Source organism: Citrus clementina, unplaced genomic scaffold, assembly GCF_000493195.1.
Source record: "Citrus clementina cultivar Clemenules unplaced genomic scaffold, Citrus_clementina_v1.0 scaffold_2, whole genome shotgun sequence".
Lineage (NCBI taxonomy): Eukaryota > Viridiplantae > Streptophyta > Magnoliopsida > Sapindales > Rutaceae > Citrus > Citrus x clementina.
Genome location: NW_006262688.1, coordinates 28,987,791 through 29,013,348, shown reverse-complemented (window position 1 = coordinate 29,013,348; position 25,558 = coordinate 28,987,791). Strand labels below are relative to the sequence as shown.

Genomic DNA, 25,558 nt, shown 5'->3' with positions numbered 1-25,558 from the left:
AGTCCAAAATACTCTTCCGTTAATTTATTGTTAGTTTGTTGTATAATTCATTAAGGACAAAAATGATTTTTGATTAAAGAGATATAGATCTTTTTAAAATAAAACTCTCAAATACAATTAAATTTCATATGATTTTCTAGATAAATTTAAATTTTAAGGATAACTTAATAAATAAACAATAATAACACTAAGTAATATGTAAAATATATATTTAGGAAAAATTAAAAAATAGATTTCATAGACAAGTGTCTTTTTTTGGGTTTTTTAACTTATCTTTAATTTTAATATGATAGAGATAAATAAATAAATAAATAAACAATCAATCAGTACTGTTATTTTACTTATATAAAAGTATACACATACTCCTTCATTTACTTAAAAAAAAAAAAAACCACTCCAAAGACATAAAAACAAAAATTTAATATACTGTAGGATAAAATACATACCATTAGAGTGTATTTTTTCAATCTTTTACTTGATTGCTAACTTTATTATCATAAGTGGTCCCTAATTGAAAAGTAGTAGTAGTAGTTGTTGTTGTTAGTATTATATAAATTTATTTAAAAAATTAGTTGACTTCATTAAAAAAAATAAGATAATGAACAGACAAGCATATATTGCATATTCTTTGTTATTATTCTTGTTTTAAATTTTAAATTTTATTTTAAATTTATGTAAAAAGTCAAATGTTATTTACATTGTGCTTAAGATTTTTATTTTAACTAGTCTGTATCTATTTAATTGAAAATCTTATTTTGCCCTCAATGAATTATACAGTTTACTAATCATAAATTCACGGAAGAGTATTTTAAGTTATTGCTTGAAAAATATGGATGAAATAGGATGTTGTTTAAAATATAATTACGAAATGATCTATTACATTAAATCTTAAGGATGAAAATGACTTTTTCTTGAGTTGAAAACTAATTTAAGTAACAAGATTTTTGGTTAAGATGTTTTAAGAATTTCATGAACACTTAAAAATGCACTATCAACATTAATCTGACACTATTTTTTCCATCAAATGACTAGTCCATGAACCACTATTTACACGAGCAAGAATTGATCTTGAGTCATATTCATATTGATGTGCATGAGCTTGAAATCTTGACCACATTGGGGGTCACATGGGCTGCCTCTGGAAGATACCTCGAACATTAATTTATATAAAGAAACAAAGATTGGGTGAAAAGCAAAGGTGGCCATGCATACACCTTACAGCTTAGGTAAGTCAAGCCAAATTTGAGCTGTAAACGATGTCTGATACGATATGCCACCTCTCTTTCAAATCGACCATGATTGCGTTCAAAGTGAAAATAGATTACAAGTTTACAAATTGATCAATGTGATCCAACTCCTCCAAATATATTTTAAATAATTATGTTAACTCAACAATTAATATGCTTTCATCAAATTTTTTACATTAAAAAAATACATTAACTTATTATTATTAGATGAAGATGGTCCTGGCCAGATGGTAGAGATAAGGGAGGTCCACATGTTGGATCCATGATGATCATTTATCATTAGAGCATTAACAGAACAGAAGATTATGCATATGAGAACTTAAAACTGCAGTAAAAATTATCTGAGGAGAATGCCAAATGAAATGAATGAAAGAAGACAAGACATATAACATGTGACAAAGGAATGAAAGGCACCCACACACACTGACAGGTCTTGTGTTGTGTTGTGTCGTATCCCTCCCATAACAAAGCTTAGTACTCGGAAGAATCCGTGATCCCTCGTTATTATTACTATTTTTTTCCCCTTCTTGAGATGTTGCCCATCTGGTAATATACATTAATCAATAAAAATAATAGCATAGACTTCAGCGAAGATCCTGTAACATTCAAGCTCCTTTCTCGGGTGTGTGTAAAATTGATCTCTTTTAACGAACAATTTTCTTGGAGACTACATAACTAGTCAAGCTCAATTGTTCACGGGGAAAAGATAATTAATTTACTGATGTAGGACATGAGTTCTTGAAAAGGATTCTAGGATCTTGAATCCCAAGGGCACATGCTTCCTATGCTTTGTCATCTTACTTGTGTTCCCCGAGTCTAAGAATTACATTGATGTTACATTAGAATCGTAGAATGTATGTATGACAAATACATTAATAAATACCCTATAAAATGGATTACTATATATATACAAATACAGTTAAAATACCCTTATTCTTATAATTGATTTTCATGCTTGATTGTTGAGTAACTCAAATAATTGACCTAGGCAATTGTTAATTTTGAAAAGTAAATTCACAAAACGAGGCGCATGATTAACCCGGGTATCAATTCTTCTAGCAAAGCAGCAACAATAATGCCCTCTATAGGAAATTATGATTCTTGGCTAAGTTCATTATTCTCAATGGGCCCTACCTCACTTCTCGTGCTGCGTAATTATTTAAGCCTATCATCAATAATTAAGCCTCTCAAGTCTCAACCAATTACACAATAATGACCAATCCAAAACTAAATTAACAATATTGAAACAAATAATGAAAGAAAAAATCCCATTTCGGATTCTACAGATCAAACAGAAGTTTCCCGCTGACCAGATCCAAACCTTCTAATTTTCCTCAATAATAATACCGAATAATGATGTGATCCGTGCCATTTGTCATTTTTTTTTTCTCTACAACGTGATACAAAATAAATATAAAGAAATTTTTATTCGGTATGGACCATAAATCCAGTAAGGTTAAGGTCTCTGTCAGTTTGTCAATCTCAATCACAATTGTGTGTTTTTGGTTCCATTTCTAAAGTTAAAGTTAAAAAAAGTTTCCTCGGAAACCCACCTAAGCTGATGATCCATTTATAGCCTTTCGGTGCTTAAATTCAACCACTTTCATTCTCTTTATCCCTTCTTTTCCTATTTACCTGCAACAATGGAATCTGTTGTGTTTCTTCAGCTCACTGCATCAAGCTGATCAATTGTTCTTCTAATGTTGGCAGCCTATGCTCTTTAGAGCCTTATTAGACAATAAAGCAAAAGTTTTATACTTTTAAAGCAGCTATTTCTGACTTTGCTTAACTTTGACTCCTCCAAAATAATCTTGCAGCAGCATTTAATGAATGCCCCATTTGAAACTTTTCCCCCGCTTTAATTTCTCTCCAGTGAGAAACTAGAAGCTCACCAGGGCCCTGGTGGGAGGTGAATCCTCGTCATCATTCAACAATTAGCTATGGCAATTGATGTAATTTTCTCTGAGATTTCAAGCCCTCGTATTTCATTCTCACATGATCTCAACAACAAGACAGATGCTCCATCCATTATTATTGAAGCCCGTCAACATGATTCATCGACTTCTGATTTTGATTTCTGCATTGGCAATAATAGCTTTCTCCAGGAATTATCTTCAGCTGATGAGCTTTTCTCAAATGGCAGGATTCTTCCAATGCAAATCAAGAAACAACAAATCACCACAAAAAAGCAAACCCATCACCCTCATCATCAACCTGAGCCTGGTACAGAGAAGAAGAGACTGAAAGAGCTCTTATCAATGAGTGATCTTGATGATGAAGTATTAGCCAAGCCCTCATCAAAATCTTTCTGGCAATTCAAAAGAAGCAGCAGCCTCAATTGTGAAAGCACCAGAAGCAAGAGCCTAATCCGGTCATTACAGTTTCTCTCAAGAAGCAACTCAACCGGTTCAGCACCAAATCCAAAACCAACAACATCAACAGTGATTTCAAAAGAATCCCAGAAGCAGAATTTGAAAAGACAGCCATCAGTTTCAAGAAAATCAACAATGTCGTCGTCATCAAGTTATTCCGGCACATATTATTATTCTTCATCAACGCAAAAGCCTCCTTTAAAGAAGTGTGGATCTTACAATGGCCATAATGGAGTTCGAATCAGTCCGGTTTTGAACATCCCTCCTCCATTCATTTCCAATGCAACTGTGAGTCTCTTTGGTTTTGGTTCTCTTTTCTGTAACGGCAAGGTTAAAAAGAAGAAGAGATAGATTTTACTTTGATCAAATTTCACCAACCCACGCCCCTCCCCCCTCTTCAAGTTCTCATTGTTAAATTATGGGTTTAATTACAGATGGATTTAGCTGTCTTCCATATTGGTACATGAAGTAGCATGTGATAAGTGTCTGTAAATTCAAAGAAATTTAATTCATATATTTATAGAAGAAAGAGATTAGATCTTAAATTTTTTGTTCTTTTTAAATATTAATATTCTTAGCCAAATCAAGACCTATTATAGCATTGTTTGGATATTTGCACCCGTACAAGGAGATAATTTGAAGAAATGGATGAGAACTAATGGGTGAGTTTTAGATCAGATATTAGGGTTTTAAAAATAATAAAGGAGGTGTTCTGATTTTTATTGAAGTGAAGACTGTAGTTAATTGCATAAATGAATGAATGAATGAATGGTCATCATTTCATGTATATCAGCATGTTATGGACATAGGAGACAAGTAAACAAGTTATCCTTCATCCATCGCCATCCCATGCTTGCTTTCTTTTTAGAATTTTTTTTCAATTTTTTCTGCTTTTAAAAATTAGTTCTTTGAATTATGAAATGTGGAAATGCGGAATGTGGTTGTCCTTTGTTCTTTACTTCTTTTGAACTGTGATTGAGGCTGATTTTGCTGTTTTCCTTGTATTATTGTATTGCATGAATGTGCTTTGAATTGGGCATTTGGGAACACCATTGATTTGGTCTTTTGTGCTATCTTGACCAAGGCAAACTTAACATTGGGTTTAGAAAAAGAAAATTCAATGATTAACTTTTAGTTTGATAATCTAACTGGTTTATTAATTATTTCTTTCTTTTTCTTTCCTTTTTTTAATGGGCTTAGTTTTCACAATCATCCTAACATTACCCATCTCATAGATCTGCAAGGAACAGAATTACATTAAAGAAACATAAAATTAGCGATTGTGAATGAAGAATTATCCTTAATGTTACTTAAAATAATAATTATTATTAAACTTAATCAAGCAGACTTGTTTGCTATCTAATCCGGATATAATTCAGTACTTTTACTATAATCGATCTGATGTAATTTCGAGTGAATGAATGGTTGATCTTTTCTTTTTGCATATATCGACTCAATCTAAGCCATTAAAAAATTGTCATAATCAACAAAAATTGGTCAATTGAAAGTAGAATGCAGCCACTTCAAGAAAATTAGTTAGGAAAAACAGTTTTCGAGCTTCTATTCAAAAAAAAGCATAAGAAAATGCTCTATTAATAAAAGTTTGATGTTAATAACATAAAAGATCAATACAACAACAACAACAACAACAATAATAATAATAATAATAATAAAATTTGAAAGTGGTTTTAGAATTTAGACTTTTGTTTTATTAAAAAAATGCTAATATAAAAAATATATTCTCATATCTTTATTAAAAAAATGCTAATATAAAAAATATATTCTCATATCTTTATTAAAAAAAATAAAAGTGAAAACAACTAGGGTTTCCTGCAGTAATTTATTTTATCTCTATTTTTTAAATAATAATGCAAAACATCTTTATGTTAATTTATCGTTAGTTTAATATTGTTTGCTAGTTATTCATTGAGAGCAAAATAAGATTTTCAATTAAAGAGCAATTAAAAAAATAAATAAAAACTAACACATAACTAAAAATAATTTTTATCTAATCCCATTAAAACTCTACAATTATAAAAAAAACGAAATTTCAAAGAAATTTTGATGGTGTTTTCACGAGTTGTTGTAACATGGGCTGAATTAATTGTTTGTGCTGTTATATGGAGTAGCATTTCTTTTTTCATATTGAGTAATGATAATGGGATGGTAATTGTGTTTGTTGACGTTGAAATTTGCCTATAAAATTAGACTAATTATAGTGATAGAAAAGGTATAATTTCGACAACAAACATTCACTTATACAAATAAATAAATAAATAAGATTGAGTTATGCTTGTATTTACTATGGCAGTAAGGATGCACGAGGCAGCTGTAATAAAGGATGAGTTCTTGTGACATGGAAATAAATTGCTAGTGCAGATTATACAACAACAATCCACGTCGTAGATTACTTTTTTGTGTTTCTATTCTATACTATATTGAAACGTTTTGTGTTGTCCAGTGTATATAAGTCATGTGGCATGAGAGGTGTATTCAATATTCAAAAGTCGAAACAATTTGAATTGAATTGGAAGATTAAGAAGATATTCAGCACAATGTAAGTACAAAAAAAATTGGCAATAATTTTGAGTTTTTCTTCCAATAATTTAAAAAATATTGTTTTAATTATAGTTTGTTTCTTGTGGCAATTATTTAGTGGCCATATCAAACTATATCAATCATTGACTTCATTAAAAGAAAAAAAAATTATGAATTTTACATATTTTGTAGTGTTATTAAACTGTATAAAAAGTTTATTTTAAAATAGTTTGTATCATTTTAATTGAAAATTCTATTTTATCCACAATATATTATTAACAAACAGCATTAAATTAATATTAAATTAACATAAAGATGTTTTGAACTATATGTTGATGCTGAAATCTGCTCGCCTCTTGACCGACCAGATTCTTTCACCAACGTTTGTGTTATCTACTGTTGCTCGTTCACTGGGATTGAAATCGTCCTCCTTTCTCTCAATAGACCTGCACTCACTCAAAATGGATCAGAGACGCCGGTAGTTGTGCCGGCGTAAACCCTCCGATGCCTAAGTTAGCACAAGGTGTTTACGGGAAAACAGTGTAATTTGAATTCTAGGAGTTTATTAAAAATTTGTAAGGAAATGGCCTAGTTGCAATTTGGCAGCGTTTTCCCTCTCTCTTTTTTCTATCCTCCTTTTTTCACCGATTTCTTCTTCTTTTATAGCCGTTGTCCCCACGTTTCCATTTGCCATTCATCCCACCTTTTTCGGGTAGTGGTAGCTCCTCATGGGATTTTAACTGCTACATTGTGGGCAAACGTGGGATCTCGCATCTCCCACAACGGTTCTAGGAAAAGCGCAACTACCGCGATTCTGTGGGATCGTGTTTCCGCTTTTTGGGGGACGGGTACCGGCTCGGTATATGACTCTGGTCGGTATTCGTCTCTGATCAGCTCATGTTACCCCCTGTTCTGCTCGTACCATTTGGCTGAGGTGATTCATGCCGGGGTGGAAATAGTAGCATGGCCGACCTGGTGCTTTTATTTGCTTAACACCAGTCCCCCAGTTTCTGGTCTTGTGAGTGAAATGAGTCAAGAGTAGAAACTGATAGTCAAATCTTACCAATCCGGGGGCTTCTCCTCTAGTCTTCCGTCTACCGGGATGGACCTGAGGTATCATTTTTCTTCAGGGGAGATTTTGACCTGAGCATGGGCCTAAATGAGTATGTCCATTGCGTATCTGGGCTTGCATCTAGCCTGGCCTCTTATAACGATTGGTGACGTGGCATCTCCCGACTCTTCGTATTTGAAATTTAAAACGACGGGCTATCTATCCTTGATGTACGGTGAGTGAGCTGGCGTCTCTATCACTTAAATGCTTTCATTTCCCCCTTTTCGTTTCAAATCCCTAGACTTATATCTTCATCGCTTTGTTATTCATCTCTTCGTCGTTAACTAACTCCCTCTTTGAACTTTGCTTACACTTCTCGTGTCTGGAGGATCCACTCGCTGGATTTTTTCTCTATCACGGTCGCACTATCAGTGCCAGTTCAATCCAGGTATTGCCTTTAACTTCTCCTCTGGTTGTTGTTGATTGGATTCTGTGTTGCCCTTTTTGTATCCATATACTCGAGTTTTCTTTGTTTTCTTTTGAGGTTTCGATATGTCAAACCGAAAAAGAAAATTAATTGTTGATGAGGATGATGAAGAATCAGGGGATTCAGGCCTCAACGTGTCAATACCCACCGATTTCTTAGGTCCCTCCAGTAATGTAGGTCCTTCCCATGGCAAGGATACCCTTGAGTACCCACGCCCATTGGTTGTCTCTTCCTCTCCCGAACTAGAGCTTGTAGGGAATAGAGGTGGACCTGCGTCGGGATCTGGTGAGAACCACAACTCTGGTGGGGTTGGGATCCCTGAAGGAGTTGGCGATGGTGAGGGGAGCAGTTCCGGACCGAGCGGTCCTGCTAAGAAAAGGAATCTTGGCTATAGGGTGGAGGCTGATTCCTACCCTATTGATTACATAGCATATGCCATCACCCAAACTGACTTATTCAAGCTTAGGAACCTCTACTACATTCCTGAGGAGGTTCTCCTTGTAGTTCCTGGGAAGGGTGACGTTCCTAGTCGGCCTCCACGGGGGTATGTGACAATGCACCTAGAGAGTTTCAAACTAGGAGCTCGGCTGTCCCTTCAGCGTTATTTTGCCAAAATATTGGGGGGTATGCACCTGGCCCCAGGTCAGCTACACCCGAACGGGTGGAGGGTTCTCTCGGCAATGTTTGTGTTATGGGAGAGGTGCGGGTTGGAGGAGCCTTCCCTTGTTGAAGTGAAACATCTGTATCAGCTGCGGAGCAGCCCAAGGGAGGCGGGCTGGTATTACTTCATGTCGAGTTCCGCAAAGAGAAAGCTAATCACTGGTTTCCCCTCCTCGTGCAAAAATTGGAAGAACAAATTCTTCTTTGCTGGGGGAAAGTGGTGTTCAGTACTCCGTTCGTTGGGTGGTGATATTTACCTTCCAACGCAGTTTGTCACCCCAGGTCGTTCATTTTTTGCCTATATTCTTTCTCAAACTGTCACTTATCGAGTTCTTTAACCTCTTTTGCTATTTCAGAGTCGTGGGGTTTGATCGAGGGGCTTGAAGATCGACCTTTGCTTCAGGTGGAAACTGCTCTGTTGAACGCGTTTACCTGCCAAGACCTCCTGTCGCCAACAAACCTGGTCGGTTCGGGCCTAGTAGACATAGCCGCTGGAATGGATAACAAGATCCTCAGCGCGATGAGCAGAAAGCGTGGTCGGGCTCCGAGTAGCTCCAGCAACCTTCCTCTTCCTCCAAAGAAACCCAGCGTCGGTCCTTCCAAGGCGCCTGTTCCTGCTCTGCCCCCTCCTCCACCTCGTAAGAGTGGTGGGGAGAAAACCTACGACAAGAGTCCTGAGGTCAGCTTGCAGTCTGGGGACCGATCTTCTCATCTTCCATCTCGGGATCAAGGTGACTACTTGAGCCCATATCAGAAGGATTATAAAAAATCGGTTGGGCCCAAGATGATGAAGGACATCGAGAGCATGAGCCTCTCCGAGTTAGCTGCTTCTGTTCAGAGAGTCTCATTCAGGTTGTCCACAATGGCCTCGTGCTACAAGACCGGGTCCACGCGTCATGAGAAGAAGCTTCAAGCTGACAATCAGGAGTTGAAAAAGAAAGCTGAATCTGCTGACCGCTCCAAGGAGAAACTAGTCGAGCTGAACAAGCAGATTACAGAGCTGGAGGAGAAAGTTGCAGTTGCTGAGTCTACTGCCTCCAGGTTTGAGGGTGAGTTGGATGGCCTGAAGTCGGACCTTCAGGTAACTCAAAGTGAAAGAGATACTTTGAGGACCGCTCTTGAGGGAGAAATCAAATCCCTGAATGAGCAGCTGGCTGAGGAGAAAGGCAAATCCGCTGATGTGGACGATCGGTTGAATGCCGAGTATGACTCGGGGGTTGCTTTCTCCTATAAGTGCATCATGTCTGTGCTTCAGGGAGAATATTCCGAGCTGGACATGAGCAAGTTGGAGGCTGGAGTGCAGCGGTATATGGCAGAGGTCGGCCAGGCGGACAAGGAGCAGGGTGAGCAGGATCAGGTGGAGACTCCTTTGGATGTGGTGCAAGAGGGGGAAGATGGGGGACGTCCTTTCGAAGTGGGCCAAGGGTCCATGCCTCCTCCTCCCGGCATTGCTGATCTCCCATCTCCTGATGTTGCTGATCCCTTGCTTTCCGAGCTCGCTGATCCTTCAGCTGCTGGAGCCGTCGACTCTGCTAAGCTTTGAGCCTATTTTTGTATAAACTCTAGATTTGCATTTGTTTTGTAAACAATTGAACATTTATAAATTTTTAGATGCTCTTTATTTGCTTTCTTGTCCGGTTTTTGCTCATAGATTGTTTCTGAAAAATAATTGGACAACTTATCTGATTTTGCCTGTTGGTTCCTTAGCGGACTGAGCAGGAGTAGGCATTTACTTGCCTTAGTAAAATTTCCATAAAACTAGTTGCTTGTCTTCATTGACCGAGCCGAACTAGGTACTTACTTGCCTTAATAGGATTTTTTGTAGAATTAGCTGTTGGTCTTTTGTTGACCGTGCAGAAGTAGGCACTTACTTGCCTTGGTAGAATCTTCGTAAATTTAGCTGCTGATCTTTCGTTGACCGAGCAGAAGTAGGCACTTACTTGCCTTAGTAAGATTTTTTGTAAAATTAGCTGCTGGTCTTTCGTTGACCGAGCAGAAGTAGGCACTTACTTGCCTTAGTAAGATTTTTTGTAGAATTAGCTGCTGGTCTTTCGTTGACCGAGCAGAAGTAGGCACTTACTTGCCTTAGTAAGATTTTTTGTAGAATTAGCTGCTGATCTTTCGTTGACCGAGCAGAAGTAGTCACTTACTTGCCTTAGTAGAATCTTGGTAAATTTAGCTGCTGGTCTTTCGTTGACCGAGCAGAAGTAGGCACTTACTTGCCTTAGTAAGATTTTTTGTAGAATTAGCTGCTGATCTTTCGTTGACCGAGCAGAAGTAGTCACTTACTTGCCTTAGTAGAATCTTGGTAAATTTAGCTGCTGGTCTTTCGTTGACCGAGAAGAAGTAGGCACTTACTTGCCTTAGTAGAATCTTCGTAAATTTAGCTGCTGGTCTTTCGTTGACCGAGCAGAAGTAGGCACTTACTTGCCTTAGTAGAATCTTCGTAAATTTAGCTGTTGGTCTTTCGTTGACCAAGCAGAAGTAGGCACTTACTTGCCTTAGTAAGATTTTTGTGGGCTTATTAGCCGGGGGATTTCATACTGAATTCATCTTTATTGAAATTTGAATGCGTTACAAAAATACAAAATATATGCATGTGCACCAAGCCACCATGCATTTGACAAATATAACTTATCAAATTAAAGATTTAGTAGAGTATTTTGCTTACTGGAAATACTTCTTTAAGTGCTCGGCGTTCAACGACCTCTTCACGTCTCGCCCATCTGGGTATGCTAACTCATAAGCTCCTGGTCCCGTGGCTCGTATTACTCTATACGGGCCTTCCCATTTTGGGTCAAGAGCACCATAGTTGAGATCCCTAGTATTTTGATTCACCTTCCTAAGTACCCAATCTCCTGCTCGGAACTGCCTCACGCGTACATTCTTATTGTAATAATGCGTGACCCTTTGCTGACACTGGGCCGTTTTCTGTGAGACCCCTTCCCTTTTCTCCTCAAGTAGGTCCAGGCTTAGGCAGATTTGCTCGTCATTTTCTTCCTCAGCGAAATATTTCGTTCGATGTGTCCCTACTCCAATCTCTGCTGGGACTACTGCCTCATGACCAAAAGCTAAAGCGAACGGGGTTTCCCCTATAGCAGTTTTGTGAGTTGTCCGGTAAGCCCACAATACCCCTGGTAGCTCGTCAACCCAAGCTCCTTACTTCTCTCCCAATCTGGTTTTCAAGAGCTTCTTTATCACTTTGTTGGCTACTTCCACTTGTCCGTTTGCCTGGGGGTGTGCGGGGGTGCAGAACTTCAAGTCCACCCCCAAATTTCGGCAAAACTCTTTGAAGTTGCTGTTGTCAAACTGTCTCCCATTGTCTGTAATGATGGCATAGGGGATCCCATATCGGCAGATGATGTTCTTCCAAATAAAATATGTTGTCTTTCTCTCCGTGATTTGGCTGAGGACTCCCACTTCTACCCACTTGGTGAAGTAATCTATTGCTACAATTGCATGTGTCGCCGCTCCTCGGCCTTTTGGTAACGGACCAATCAAGTCGATTCCCCATTGGGCAAAAGGCCATGGGGATGTCATTGTGGTCAGCTTTTCTGGGGGTTGTACAGGAACCTCAGAGAAGCTTTGGCATGTTTTATAGTTTTTTGCCATCTTTTTTGCATCCTGGTGCATGGTCGGCCAGAAGTATCCTTGCCGGAGTGCCTTGAAGGCTAAAGTTCTTGCTCCCGAGTGATTGCCGCAAATTCCTTCATGAATTTCCCTTAGTACATAATCTGCCTCCTCATCATCCACACATCGCAAAAAGGGGCAAGGTGAACCCTCGGCGGTACAACACTTCATTCTATTAGCGTGTACCTCGCTGCTCGGCATTTTAACTTTCTTGCTTGCCTTTTATCCTCAGGTAAAACTCCGTCACAGACATACGCGCGAATCGGGTCCATCCAGGATTCTCCAGTGCTTACTCTCATCACCTCTACTTCCTCCCCTATGCTCGGCGAGGTCCTTACCTCTAGGGGAACCGACTTAGGTAATTTCGGGTCTGCAATTGCAGCCATCCTAGCCAACATGTCCGCTCGGTAATTTTCATTCCAGGATATTTGCTTTACCTCCACCTCTTGAAAAAGCCCGACCATTTGCTTCGCCTTCTTCAAATAAAGACCCATCTTCTCTCCCCTTGCCTGGAATTGATCATTGAGCTGATTACATATCAATTAAGAATCTGCTCGAATTTCTACCCTCTCTGCTTTTAAGGCGTGTGTGAGTCTGAGCCCGGTGATAAAGGCTTCATATTCAGCTTGGTTGTTTGTGAGCTGAAATTCGAACTTCACTACATACGTTATTTCGGATCCTTCTAGGCTCCGTATTACAACTCCTGCTCCTGATCCTTGCTCACTACATGATCCGTCAACCATTACTAACCATACCCCTTCTGTTTTCTCCTGCTCTAACGGTTGCTCCTCCCGATCTCTTCCCCCTGGCTCAGCTCGGTCTACCATAAATTCTACCAAGGCTTGGGCCTTGATTGCTCATCGGGGCCTGTAGATCAGGTGAAATTCACTCAGCTCCACTGACCATTTTACCAACCGACCAGACGCATCTGGTTTTTGAAGCACTTGCCGAAGGGGCTGGTCAGTTATCACAACGATCTGGTGGGCTTGGAAATAGGGTCGGAGTTTGCGTGCTGCCGTTATCAGAGCCAGCGCCCACTTCTCCATTAGTGGATATCTGGTTTCTGCGTCCACCAGGGCCTTGCTCGTGTAGTATACCGGGTGTTGCTTCCCTTCTTCTTCCCTGACTAAGACCGAGCTGGTAGCCCGCTTGGAGATTGCCAAGTACAAAAGCAGCTGGTCACCCTCTCTCGGAGTTGACAGTAACGGTGCACGGGCCAGATATTCCTTCAGCTGCCCAAATGCTTCCTCGCACTCTGATGTCCATTCCATCTTTCTTCCTTTCTTTATGACTTAGAAGAAAGGGTGGCATTTATCTGTGGCCCGCGAGATGAATCGGTTTAATGCTGCCAACTTCCCTGTAAGGCTCTGCACCTCTTTAACTGTCCGCGGAGATCTCATATCTGTAACCGCTCGTATTTTTTCGGGGTTGGCCTCAATCCTGCGGTGGCTTACCAGGAATCCCAGAAATTTACCCGAGCTAACCCCAAATGCACATTTCTCCGGGTTTAGTTTCATCTCATACTTCCTCAGTAATTCAAAGGTCTCTTCTAGATGCTTCACATGATCCCTCGGCTCTTTGGACTTTGTAATCATATCATCCACATATACCTCCATAGTGTGCCCAATCAACGACTTGAAGATCTTGTTTACCAACCTTTGATAGGTGGCTCCTGCATTTTTTAGGCCGAAAGGCATTACCCTATAGCAAAACAAACCCATGTTAGTTATAAAGACAGTGCTTTCCTCATCTTGCTCGTCCATGAGTATCTGGTTGTATCCAGAAAAGGCATCCATGAAACTCAGCAGACTGTGATCTGCTGTTGAGTCCACCAACTGATCTATTTTAGGTAGGGGAAAGCTATCCTTTAGGCATGCCTTATTGAAGTCCGTGAAGTCCACACACATTCTCCACTTCCCGTTGGCCTTTTTTACCAGGACTACATTTGAAATCCATTCTGGGTACTTGGCTTCCCTTATAAATCCTGCTTTCAACAGCTTCTCCACCTCGGCGTTTATTGCCTCGTACCTTTCCTGGTTGAAGCATCTCCTCTTCTGTCTCACCGGCCTTGCCCCATTCTTGATTGCCAACTTGTGGCAAGCTACCCCGCGATCAATTCCGGGCATATCTTCATGAGACCAGGCGAATATATCCGCATGAGACTGTAGGCAATTTATCAATTCGCCTTTTACTGCCCCAACCAATCCTGACCTGATCTTCACTACTCTGCTCGGGTTGCTTTTGCTTACCGCAACTTCCTCCAGTTTCTCAATAGGCTCTTGGCGGCCCTTTTTAGAGTCTCCTCGATTATCTAGAGAGATAACCTGCAGTGTCTCCTTGGCCGTTGTAGTATAACAACTCCTTGCCATCCTCTGGTCGCCTTTTACTACGCCAACCACCCCATTTACTTTGTATTTCAATGCCAAGTAATGCGTGGATACAACGCATTGGCTTATCCTCATGAATGGTCTCCCCAGTATCATCTGGTGAGGGCTTCTTTCCTCTACCACGACAAAATCCAGCATCATTGTTCTTTCAAATGGCTTTGCCCCCATAGTAATTGGGAGTTCGATGATCCCCATGGGAGTTAACCGTCCCCCTCCAAATCCCTTTAAGGATGTATTTGTCCGCTCCAATTTCAAGTCTGCGATCCCCATATCATCTAGAGCCGACTTAAACAGGATGTCAACCGAGCTGCCTATGTCTACTAGTATTCGTCGCAATTCTGTACCGGCCACCATTGCCTTGATCACCAATGCATCCTCATGCGGATATAAGATACCCTCTTCATCGTCATCTGTCCACATAATGGGAACTTGCCGCACTTTTACCTTCTTGGTTGCCGGCAAATTGAGAAGCACTTCTTTGCTAGTCAGGGCATATCTCCCATAGTTCTTCCGTGCCCTGTTCGAATCCCCGGCCAATGTTGGCCCTCCTGTTATTACACGGATGGTCGGCTGTTCACGTTCCAAATCCCTCTCAACCCCTTCATCCCGTGTATATTGTGATTCCATGACATGGGACATTCCATCTACATACTTGTCCAAGTATCGGTTCCTCACCAAATCCTCCACCTGAATCTTCAGGTCCCGACATTGGCTGATAGTGTGACCGTGAGTGTCGTGGAACTTGCAGAATCTGCTCTTATCCCGTCGGTGAGTCGGTTTTGTTATTGGGGCTAGAGGGTGCAGCAAGCCTCGTCCCTCGATCCTCTCATACAATTCCTCCATGGAGATCTTTAACGAAGTGTACTGTCTATACGCCAAGCTCTGGTCTATTAGCTGAACTGCTCGGTTATAATGAATGTCACCTCGGGCTGGCACAGTCGCTAACTGATCTGGTCAACTAGCCCTGGAATTGGTTGCATGTGATGCTTTGGGAGTGTTGTGATAGGGGTGGGCAGCCATCTGCCGGAATTCTCGTTGCCGATCCAGGAATGGGGGACGCGGAGGTTGAGCCCGGTTGTGCTGGAACTGCTGTGATCTCGGAGCCATGGGGTAAGGGCGGGACCGAGCCGATATTCCGCCCATCACTGAAGATTCTCCAGCTCGTTTTCCCGACCCGCTCCCTGTCGGGGCTCTCCATTCCTTTCGCCTCAGCTCGTCCAGCTGTTCACTTTTTATTCTTACCGATTTCTCCTCTTTGATTTCTATATCTCGCCTCGCCTGCTCATACCCCGAAGAGTAATTCTGTACAAGGAGGCTTCTTAAGTTATACCACAGCCGGCCGATTCTTACACCTTCTTTTAATCCCCTCAACGCCTGCGGGTGATTAAAAGCTCCCAGATCCAGCACGGCTCGGTGATATCTTTTTACAAAATCTCGAAGGGATTCATACTCCTCCTGTTTCATCCCCATCAGTTCCATCATATCGTCCTCTGGGGCCATTGCCCCTCGGAACTGCTCGGCCAACTCCTGGCACATCTGCTCATACCCTTTTATACTTCCTCGGGGCAGCTTGCGGTACCATTCTCGGGCTCGTCCCTCTAATGTTAATGGGAACACCCTGCACCTCTGAGTTGGTGTCAGCCCCTGCACACCCGTCATGTCGTTGAAACGCTCAATGTGCACCAGCGGGTCATTTCGCCCAGAGTATTTGAGGTCGGGGAAGCGAAAATCCCTTGGGATTATGGTACTCATGATCTCAGTTGATAATAGAGATTCTTCATCTAGCATTATCCTCCAGCTCGGGGGCTTTCTCTTGCCCTGTATCTCCTCTATCACCTGCGCCAATCTGCGCACCTCCCCCTCCAATTCTAAGGCACGGTCAGGATCATGTGCAGCTATATGGTCTCGTTCCAGCTCGGCATTGTGTAACCGCTGTCTGAGCTCTCCTTCGTCAACACTGGCACCTCGGCCATTGACTTCCAAGACCCGTCCGGAGGGAGGTTGGTCCCTCCCTTCATCCACGCGTTCTCCCGGGACCCGACCAATACTTCTGTGGGGATGCACCCCATTAGGTTGGTCTGCGGGCGGAGGAATTTCCTCGACTCTACGCCTCCGGAGGCTAGATTCTGCTCCAACTTCATCTCTTCCCACGGGGGTTTCACAATCCCTTCTCCTCTCATCCCTCAGCTCGAACAATATGGTTGCGAGAGTCTCCATTTGTTTCTCCATCCGCTTCAGTCTATCTTGCATCATCTTCTCTCGGGCTTCATTTGCAATTTCCCGGAGAGTGACTGTCTCCCCAGCTTCGTTATCCTCCCTCAAAGCGTCCTTCCTTGTCACATCCATGCCTAACCGTTCGCTGTTTTTTCGGTAACTACTAATTCGGTGGTAGCTTTTTTTCCAGCTCCCCACAGACGGCGCTAAAATGTTGATGCTGAAATCTGCTCGCCTCTTGACCGACCAGATTCTTTCACCAACGTTTGTGTTATCTACTGTTGCTCGTTCACTGGGATTGGAATCGTCCTCCTTTCTCTCAATAGACCTGCACTCACTAAAAATGGATCAGAGACGCCGGTGGTTTTGCCGGCGTAAACCCTCCGATGCCTAAGTTAGCACAAGGTGTTTACGGGAAAATAATGTAATTTGGATTCCAGGAGTTTATTAAAAATTTGTAAGGAAATGGCCTAGTTGCAATTTGGCAACGTTTTCCCTCTCTCTTTTTTCTATCCTCCTTTTTTCACCAATTTCTTCTTCTTTTATAGCCGCTGTCCCCACGTTTCCGTTTGCCATTCATCCCACCTTTTTTCGAGTAGTGGCAGCCCCTCATGGGATTTTAACTGCTACATTGTGGGCAAACGTGGGATCTCGCATCTCCCACAACGGTTTTGGGAAAAGCGCAACTACCACGATTCTGTGGGATCGTGTTTCCGCTTTTTGGGGGACGGGTACCGGCTCGGTATATGACTCTTGTCGGTATTCGTCTCTGATCAGCTCATGTTACCCCCTGTTCTGCTCGTACCATTTGGCTGAGGTGATTCATGCCGGGGTGGAAGTAGTAGCATGGCCGACCTGGTGCTTTTATTTGCTTAACACTATAGTTTAAAAAACAATAATAAAATAAATTATTGCATGAAACATTAGAGAAAAAAAAAAAAATTTCGCCGAGCGAAATTCAATATATTTCTAATTGGGATGCTTTTACGTTTTATGGAATGCGATTGTATCATGATTTCAAGATCTAACTGAACGAATTAATTAGATCACGTGACTAATATTCTTGATTGATTTAGATTCCATCTCTGGCTGAAATGCAATCATCCAACCATACCATAATAAAGTAATATAACCAGACAAGTTAGAACGAATGTTGAGCTAGTTGAATTATTATTATTATTTACTTGACAACTGTTATTCTTTAGTCCCGTATGGATAAATTAAGAAAACTGAAACTTAAAAACAAATATGTTATACGTGTTATGGATGGGATAATTGGGTAAATTAAAAACTATGATAAATAAATTGTTTCATTATCTCTTTTATACCTTAAGCCTCTCTGCCTATATATTAAAATAATAATAATAATAATAATAATAATAATAGGGGATTGAACAAGCCAAATTAAATTTTTAGTTCCTTACATCTTAAGATTTAAACTCAAATAATTAATTGTTGAATAAAACTGTTTGAAAACTACTCAGTTAGCTCATGAGGATGTTTTAAGCTTAATATTATTGAGTTGGCTAATTATAACAAACTTTTATAGTATAAATCACTTCTCATTTTAGTTTTCAAACATTAGTTTTGAACGAAAGTACGATGCAAAAGTAGTTAGTTTAAGAAATTCATTAAATCATGCTTGGGATTTTTTTTAAAAATAAATAAATAAATCAAAGGCATTAACAAGTACAATATCATTTAATCGAATCTATACAACAAACAGATTCTGGGTGAAGCTAACACCACCCGACCTTAGCTCAGTTGGCAGAGCGGAGGACTGTAGTGGAACAGCTGTCATCCTTAGGTCGCTGGTTCGAATCCGGCAGGTCGGAAATTTTTCCTTCCCTCCATTTTTTTCAAAATATTTAATATTGGGCCAAATTGGATCGTAAGCCCACGAGCCTATTTTCCTCGTACTATGACCTAAACTTCTACTTTTCCATATCATTTTTTGCAATTAGTCCAATATGTAATCATGGAAGCTTAATCCGAGATGATAAAAATTCTTTTCGTTTTTCCTTGTTAAGAATAAAAATAATTCCCATTTCAGTAGCCCTGATTCCAATGCCAAATAAAGCAGATTTGATAACTAGATAAGTCTCGCAAATTAGTAAAATTTGGATATTTTAACAACGGATTATCCCTCAAACATTTGGTCCCAGTGTCAAGGAGAAATTATGACTGTGCACAAGCTGGTTTCTTCTTGAATCAAATGCATGGGAACCCAAAATGGTTTCATTTTAAAATTAAATGATAGACAATAAAGAATAAAAAAAAATTATAAAAAAAAAAAAGGATTGAAAAGTCAAACAGCAGCCTTGGCGGGTTATTCCCGAGCATTCTGTTTCAAAGTCAATATTTGAGTGCCTTGCTTTAATACCAAGTCCTCCAGGGGTGACTTGAATTTGAACTCTCATTTTCGTCAGTGAAGAGCAACGGTTTCAATCATTTGCCAAAGAAGTGAATAACAGGTTCCTGTGAAGTTTCCAGTATTTCACAGGCAAAACCTGCATATTAGGAAACAACCCGTTTTCCCGCAACAACCAAAACCATTGTATCGATCTCAAACTTGGTGCTCCTTTGACTCCAGTTGTAAGTTGCCAGCAGTCATGGCAATAATATTTTCAAAATAAACATCCGATAATGAGAAGTAAGAGGATGGTTCAAATACCCCGTTTGGATGGAGAGTAAAACTCATTAGGGCAAGATTTCACTTCGATTAACGAAACACTAAATTAGAAAGCATTTGATTGCCACTAAGACAGTTTTCCATCACCTAGCATTTGATTGCCTGAGAAAGAAAACTACAACTGGGAAACTCATGACAACAGATCAGACAACCATCTATAAACTGTAACCGTTACTTTTCAATTTCATCAGTGGTCAGAGGAAAACAGAGAGACATTAAAATTCCTACAGCTTTATTAATGACGAAAAAAGAAAAAAAGAAATCAGAAACCTGAAGGTAGCTCATGCTGCTCAGCCAGGCTGACAAATGAGGGGTGGGACCTGGCTTGCATGATTTATATCCAGCACAAAACTCTACTTCAGACCAAAATTGCTCAAGGAAAGATAAGTAGTTTACAAATCAATACTCCTACAGACATAATCTTGGTCTCGGTAACAAGTCACTCTCAATTGAGGCTCAATAATTTCTTTTCTTCCAGAAGAGATTGAAGACAAAACAATATCACCATTGAATCAACAAACCACCAGTGCCAGCGAATAACTCGTTCTGTGATATTTAAGAAAGTATAGAACTATGGAAATGAAAGTAAAACTTTCATAAAGTTGGCAGCGTTTCACTATCGACTCAAAGATGGAAAACAAAGATTAACCTAGTATCCTATTTTCCATAGAGTTCAATGAATACTTACCAGACAATTTTGATGCTTCCAGTAATACTGATAAAAGAACTTTAGAAGTAGCAGCACTAATTGCAGAGCAGCCTGCAGTTCAGCAGTCAATGAAACAACAAGACTGCAAAAATATTGTGCTTAAAAAGTCTGGGCAAACAGACAGGTATGCAGGGTAAGCAACTAGTAAGTCAACCATGCTACCAATATTAATGTGTCTCCGTAGTTTGCAAAGCAATACTAATAATCAAACCAGGAAGAAAAATGAAATGTGGGTAGAAGCCGTCAACCAAAAGAAGTAAGATTAATTGTTAGTCTAGTAGTTTAAAATACACTTTGAGACCACAGTTTATCAGCTGAATATGAAAGGACGCAGAAAGCTGATTCCATAAGAACAGGTAGTACTCGTAAGCATCACACTTTACTTGCTTAGCATAATATTATTTGGAGAAAAAAAGAATGTGCTCTAAGATAGATGATCATTCACTAATTTAAACACAAACAAATAACACTACAAAGTTAAAATGAAGACTTGATTCATTGATTGCACTCAAGGAAGCAAGAGTATTTAGAAAATGAAGCTCATACATTGCATTCTCTCCCCAATTAACAACATCCAACCATCCCCTTCCTTTATACACAATTATTCCTCTAAAAGAAAGAAAAAATGAATGACAATTAATAAACAAAATTAGCATTTCAAAGCAACTGAACCTGCACCACAAAGTTACTGGGAAATTCAACACTAATATAAAATTTCCAATTCACAAAGATGGTGTGGTACGGTTGTTGTATACCACGAATTGGGGTCACAAGTTACCAGTAGTCAGCGAACAGAAGCCCTGAAACTCCTCATCACTACCTCTGCGAAGAAAAAAGAAAATTACTTTTAGCTTTAAGTTCAAGACATTCAGTAAATGTTGAAAGAACTGTACCAAATCAAACATTCAGGCTCAAATGTTATTAACCAAGAAGCAAGTGGGAAAGTAAGAAGTGAAAATAGAAAACAAAACTGAAACTTCATATTTCAAGATTCAGACCAATGAAGTCTAAGAAAACATCTGATTAACAGTACTAAGATCTTCATTCTCAGTGACACAAAATTCAAACTGTCGTTCTCTTTGATTTTCCCACATTTTCTCAACAACCAATCAAGCAATTACCTTGCCGTTATCGGCTAACTCCGGCACTTTATAGGAATCAACAGTCACCTCCGTCAACCACAATCCGGGAAATAAAGACTGCAAAAGAACCGATCAAACAACTGAACATTTTTATTGCGAAATAAAGCTAAAAAAAGAAAAGAAGAAAAAGGATCACATGTTTTCAATAAACAAAAAACAAAACCCTTACATCCATTTGCTTCTGTACAATTCTGGGTCTCTTCTTCGGCCTCCTCGGCGGCCTATGGCCTACCATCTCCATAAAATCTTCCTCGATCTCTTTCCTCATCAAACTCACAGCAAATTTCGGTCTCTCCTTCTTAATCTCCTTCTCTCCTCGTTGCAGCTTCGGCGATTTGGCGCCAATTTCAGTATTAACCGGCGATGAATTGGGTTTCTTCTCCTCGATTCTAAATCCCTTATTGGGAGCCTTACACGCCGCCCGCCGAGTTCGAAGATTCCACGGCCTGACCTCCGCCGCCTCCACAGCAGCAGCCGCTACGTGAGTATCTTCCATTATCTCTTCTTCATACACTTCCTCCCTCAAAATTTGATCTTTCATCTTATCAGCCGCCGTTTTGAGATCATTCATAATCTTCTCTCTCACAGCGTCAATCCCTTCTTCTTCTTCTGCACCACCGTCAACGCCATTCGATTTCAACAAAACCTTTCCTTTATGACGTCCCGAGTCATCAAATTCAAATTCCCTCGATCGGCGTCGGGGACGGTGATCGACAGACGGCGAAGACGGCGAAGAGTCTTCAACTTTCATGCAACGGAGATGCCGCTGATGGCCCCACTTAAGATACGGCAGCGTGAAGTTGTGAAGCGGCTTCGATGATGATCTCGCGGTTCCCATCGCCATCAACTCCTCGCTAAACACCATTAAATGTCTAATGAGTATTCAGTAATTAAATTTTTTTCCTTTTCTCCTCTCTTGCAACTAATTTTCTTTTTCGCTTTCAAATTTTTATTTGTTTTGTTTTTTAGAATCGCCGGGAAGAGAAGGTTTATATAAGTGTGTTTGTGAGAGAGAGAGAGAGAGCGGTTTTAACGTTCGGGGAGATGAGAGAGGGCGTTTTGGTAATTTGATTTGTTAGGGGGTTTGGCACTAATGTGCGCCTAGGTGTGGCATTGTATCCGTGGAAGCAGAGGAAATGGGTTTTCCCGGGTGATATGTCGTTTTCAATTGACTTCGTCGTAACTGCCGTTGGATCAAGATGGGAGGAGGGGAGGGCTGTGATCTCTTCATTTAGCCATTGATTATATTAGAACCTCTTTTCCTTCCTTTTCTTCTAATTCTTTTTAAATCGACTTCATCATTGTATTTGTCAATTTGAGGGTGAATTTGGTATTGAGGTTTGACAATTATAATTTAAAAATTACATCATTGAAGTGGTCAGTAAACACTAACTGCTAGAATTTAAAAATTATGTTAATATATTTTTTCACTTGTATTATATGGAAAATCTATTATATTTTTAATAATATTGTCAAAATTATTATTTAAAATTTATATTTACTATAAATTATTAATTTTTATTTTATAGTTACAATTTTTTTTCACAACAACTGTAACTTAAAAATTACAGCACTTCAATTCCAAACAGGATCTAAAAGTTATTTGAAATGAGAAAATTCAAGTGTGTAAAAAATGTGGACAAGAATTAAATTTTATAACTGAAACAAGAATCAAGATTATTTTTTAATTATTAAAAAAAGTTTTAAATAGAAACACCAATCTCTATGAACTCATGGACATGTACCGCGTAATAATGTTAAGCTGTTGATTTAATATCTCATACTTCAAAAAATTTGGAAGGCAGATTCCAAAGAATAGTGTTTAAATTTTAATAATAGGACGATTGTTTCATCGATTCCAACATGAGTTGATTTGGATTACTTGTATGTCATATTAGATCAATGATTGACTTAAATTAAAGATTTAATTAAAAGTTTAAATCAAATTTTTTATTATAAAGCCTTTGAAAAGTTTGGTCGGAGAGTTTGTTGAAATTAAATGATATATATTAATTTTAGATTTAAGAGTTAATTGAATGCGTTATTTTTTGTTTTCTTGTGTGATTATTATTTTATTAATTTTGGTAAAGTTTAAATAGTTTAAGTTATCAATAATTTATCAATAGTTTAAGCCTATGTTTGACACGAATAAATGAGAGGGAGGAGAGGAATGAAAAGGAGAGAGGGGAGAAAATGAAAAAAAAAAATCAATATCAATTTTCTTGTTTCATTTGACATGAAGGTCCTGTTATGTTAAGAAGTCATAGTTTAAAAGTTACGATACTAATGTATTTAGTAAACACCAACTGTTGTAATTTAAAAAATAAATTGATTTAATTTTATATTTGCATAGTGAAAAGTCTATTATATCTTTATTAATTTTGTTAAAATTATTATTTATAAATTATATTTATTACATGCTATTAACTTTATTTCATACTTATAATTTTTTTTTTATGACAACTGTAGTTTGAAACTTACAATACTTCAATAACAAACAGGACAAAATTAACTCTTACCCCCTTAATTCTTTCGCCCTCTTCATTCATTCCTTTCCTCTCTTCTTCTTCCATTTGTTAGAACCAATCATGTCACTGTGTAGTTGTCCCAAACACACTCTTAATTAAATAATTTTTAAGCATATTTATTTATCTGATTATTTATGTTGAAAATTTAACGGAAATTGACGGTGGAATTGGGCTATGACCACACTCTCCCTCTTTTTTTAAAAAAAATTATCAATTATTAGAGGATGTAAACTTGCAACTTAATCTTTCTGAAATAAAAGATATGTGGTTCCCTAAATACACTTCATAGTAAATTTTATTATGTTCTAAAGTTTTGGGCATGAGACTGCAAATGGATCCTCTTCAGATATTAAAATAAGGAGGGGAAAAAACAAACGCGTTTGGAATTTTGAAATAGTCGAGGAAAGCAGCTGCATCCACAGTGGTTTCCGTAAGCCTTGCCTCACCTTATTATTTTTCTTTTTCAGTGTAAACGCTAGCCAATAACAAAGCTTTACAAAGCCATGTCATCTGGAAGGAGCGGAAATTGCTAAGATGGGATAAGTATGCTGTTTCCCAAAAGCAAGTTGACTCTTGACTTAATAATTCCCTATACCTTAGTTTTATGATTTTATTCTTATTTTCAAATAGCTTTTGTTCATATTTATTATGAAATTAAAATAATAAACCAAGATCGATCTCACAAGCACATACCAACGAATAAGATACAACTTGAGAATTTCCTTGACAACATAAAATTGTGACAAAATTTTAAAATATTTGGACAATTAATTAAGTTAGAATATATGCAAAATGCTATAGCAATTGGCAATTGTGTGAAAGCATTTCCAACGATCACATGAATCAAAGAGTACATAAAAAGGCATAGGGTCATAGAATGTGTGTCTTGGTGTGCTGTGGAGAAATTCTATAGTTAGTGTAAAATAAGATTCGTTAGTGGATTGTTAATTAGTTGAAAATTAATGCATTAGCGGTTTCTTCAACAAGCCGTTAACGCATTTTGTAAAGGCCAATTAATTTGAGAAGGAGTCCCCCACATAAAGAATGCGTATAGAGAAAGAAAACCCTTTCGTGGATTGTGGCCAAATTTTATGGATTTTTGTTCTCTCGGTTAAATAAGGAATTTAAGATTGAGTTTTAAATTTTAATGTTGATAATTAAGACAACTTTTTTCATTTTATTTATAATCACATGGTAATTTAAGTTGTGTTAAGTTTTTAAAATCGTGGTACCAACTTTGTTAAGCATTTCCAATGACCACATATATGTTTATGGTTTTAATTATTATTATTTCTTTACATTTTTATCTAATAACAATATCGTTCAATAAAAAAGTCTATTAGGACCAATTTGGTAATACTATAACTTTTAAAATAGTTGACGTTAACCATTGTTACATAAATAATCAGTTATGAAGAGAATTAGTTAAATGCTTAAGAAAATTTATTTATAAAAAACATTATGAGTTTTAAAAGTGGTAAATCTTATTGTTAAATTGCTAAAAGAATGCAAATGATTAAAATAGATATAATATTGAATAAAAATTATTTACGCATTAATAAACATGTATATATATAATATTTTCATATAATAACTGATAACTAAAATAAAATTTTTTATTTTATTAATTTATTTTTTTATTTTGTTATCTCAATATATTTGGTAATAATAATAATCTCTTTAATTTTAATAATTTTAATTTCTAAAATGAATAAAGACAATTTTGGACTTTTAAAAACTACTCCTCCCCCTACTTTTAAAAATTTGATGTAGGATGGGGTGATTTTTTAAAAAAAAATTTACCTACTAAAATTAACTTTTAACTTTTTTGAATTACTTATGAGCTTTTAAAAATAATTCCAAATGGGTCCTACAATAAAATTTAAATTCATTTGGTACTT

General features: G+C 38.4%; 3 protein-coding genes and 1 non-coding gene across 4 annotated transcripts; 2 read left to right on the top strand and 2 right to left on the bottom strand.

Annotated features, from left to right (window-relative positions):
- The first annotated feature begins 3,187 nt into the window (after positions 1-3,187).
- LOC18050826 lies at positions 3,188-3,970 on the top strand. Its single transcript, XM_006448381.1, has one exon. It carries the CDS (start codon positions 3,188-3,190, stop codon positions 3,968-3,970), a length of 783 nt encoding a protein of 260 aa, XP_006448444.1.
- Positions 3,971-11,022: 7,052 nt separating this feature from the next.
- LOC112101050 lies at positions 11,023-12,156 on the bottom strand. The gene is made up of 2 exons (XM_024190945.1): positions 11,850-12,156; positions 11,023-11,447 (listed from the first exon to the last, which is right to left on the bottom strand). The coding sequence occupies exons 1-2, from the start codon at positions 12,154-12,156 to the stop codon at positions 11,023-11,025; spliced, it is 732 nt and encodes a 243-aa protein (XP_024046713.1).
- Positions 12,157-18,335: 6,179 nt separating this feature from the next.
- On the top strand, positions 18,336-18,421 carry TRNAY-GUA. Its single transcript is given in 2 exon segments — positions 18,336-18,372; positions 18,386-18,421. It is a non-coding gene; the product is annotated as a tRNA-Tyr (tRNA).
- A 1,644-nt stretch (positions 18,422-20,065) lies between these two features.
- On the bottom strand, positions 20,066-22,182 carry LOC18050825. The gene is made up of 3 exons (XM_006448380.2): positions 21,299-22,182; positions 21,109-21,186; positions 20,066-20,809 (listed from the first exon to the last, which is right to left on the bottom strand). Exons 1-3 carry the CDS (start codon positions 21,992-21,994, stop codon positions 20,804-20,806), a joined length of 780 nt encoding a protein of 259 aa, XP_006448443.1. The 5' UTR covers positions 21,995-22,182; the 3' UTR covers positions 20,066-20,803.
- Between the last annotated feature and the right edge of the window lie 3,376 nt (positions 22,183-25,558).

Coding starts and splice junctions, on each gene's coding strand:
- LOC18050826 (XM_006448381.1), top strand. CDS start 3,188: ATGGCAATTGATGTAATTTTCTCTGAGATTTCAAGCCCTCGTATTTCA.
- LOC112101050 (XM_024190945.1), bottom strand. CDS start 12,156: ATGAAGTGTTGTACCGCCGAGGGTTCACCTTGCCCCTTTTTGCGATGT. Junction 11,448..11,849: donor ATGGGGAATCGACTTGATTG/GTCCGTTACCAA, acceptor AAACTGCTATAG/GGGAAACCCCGTTCGCTTTA.
- LOC18050825 (XM_006448380.2), bottom strand. CDS start 21,994: ATGGTGTTTAGCGAGGAGTTGATGGCGATGGGAACCGCGAGATCATCA. Junction 21,187..21,298: donor TTGTACAGAAGCAAATGGAT/GTAAGGGTTTTG, acceptor GTTCTTTTGCAG/TCTTTATTTCCCGGATTGTG.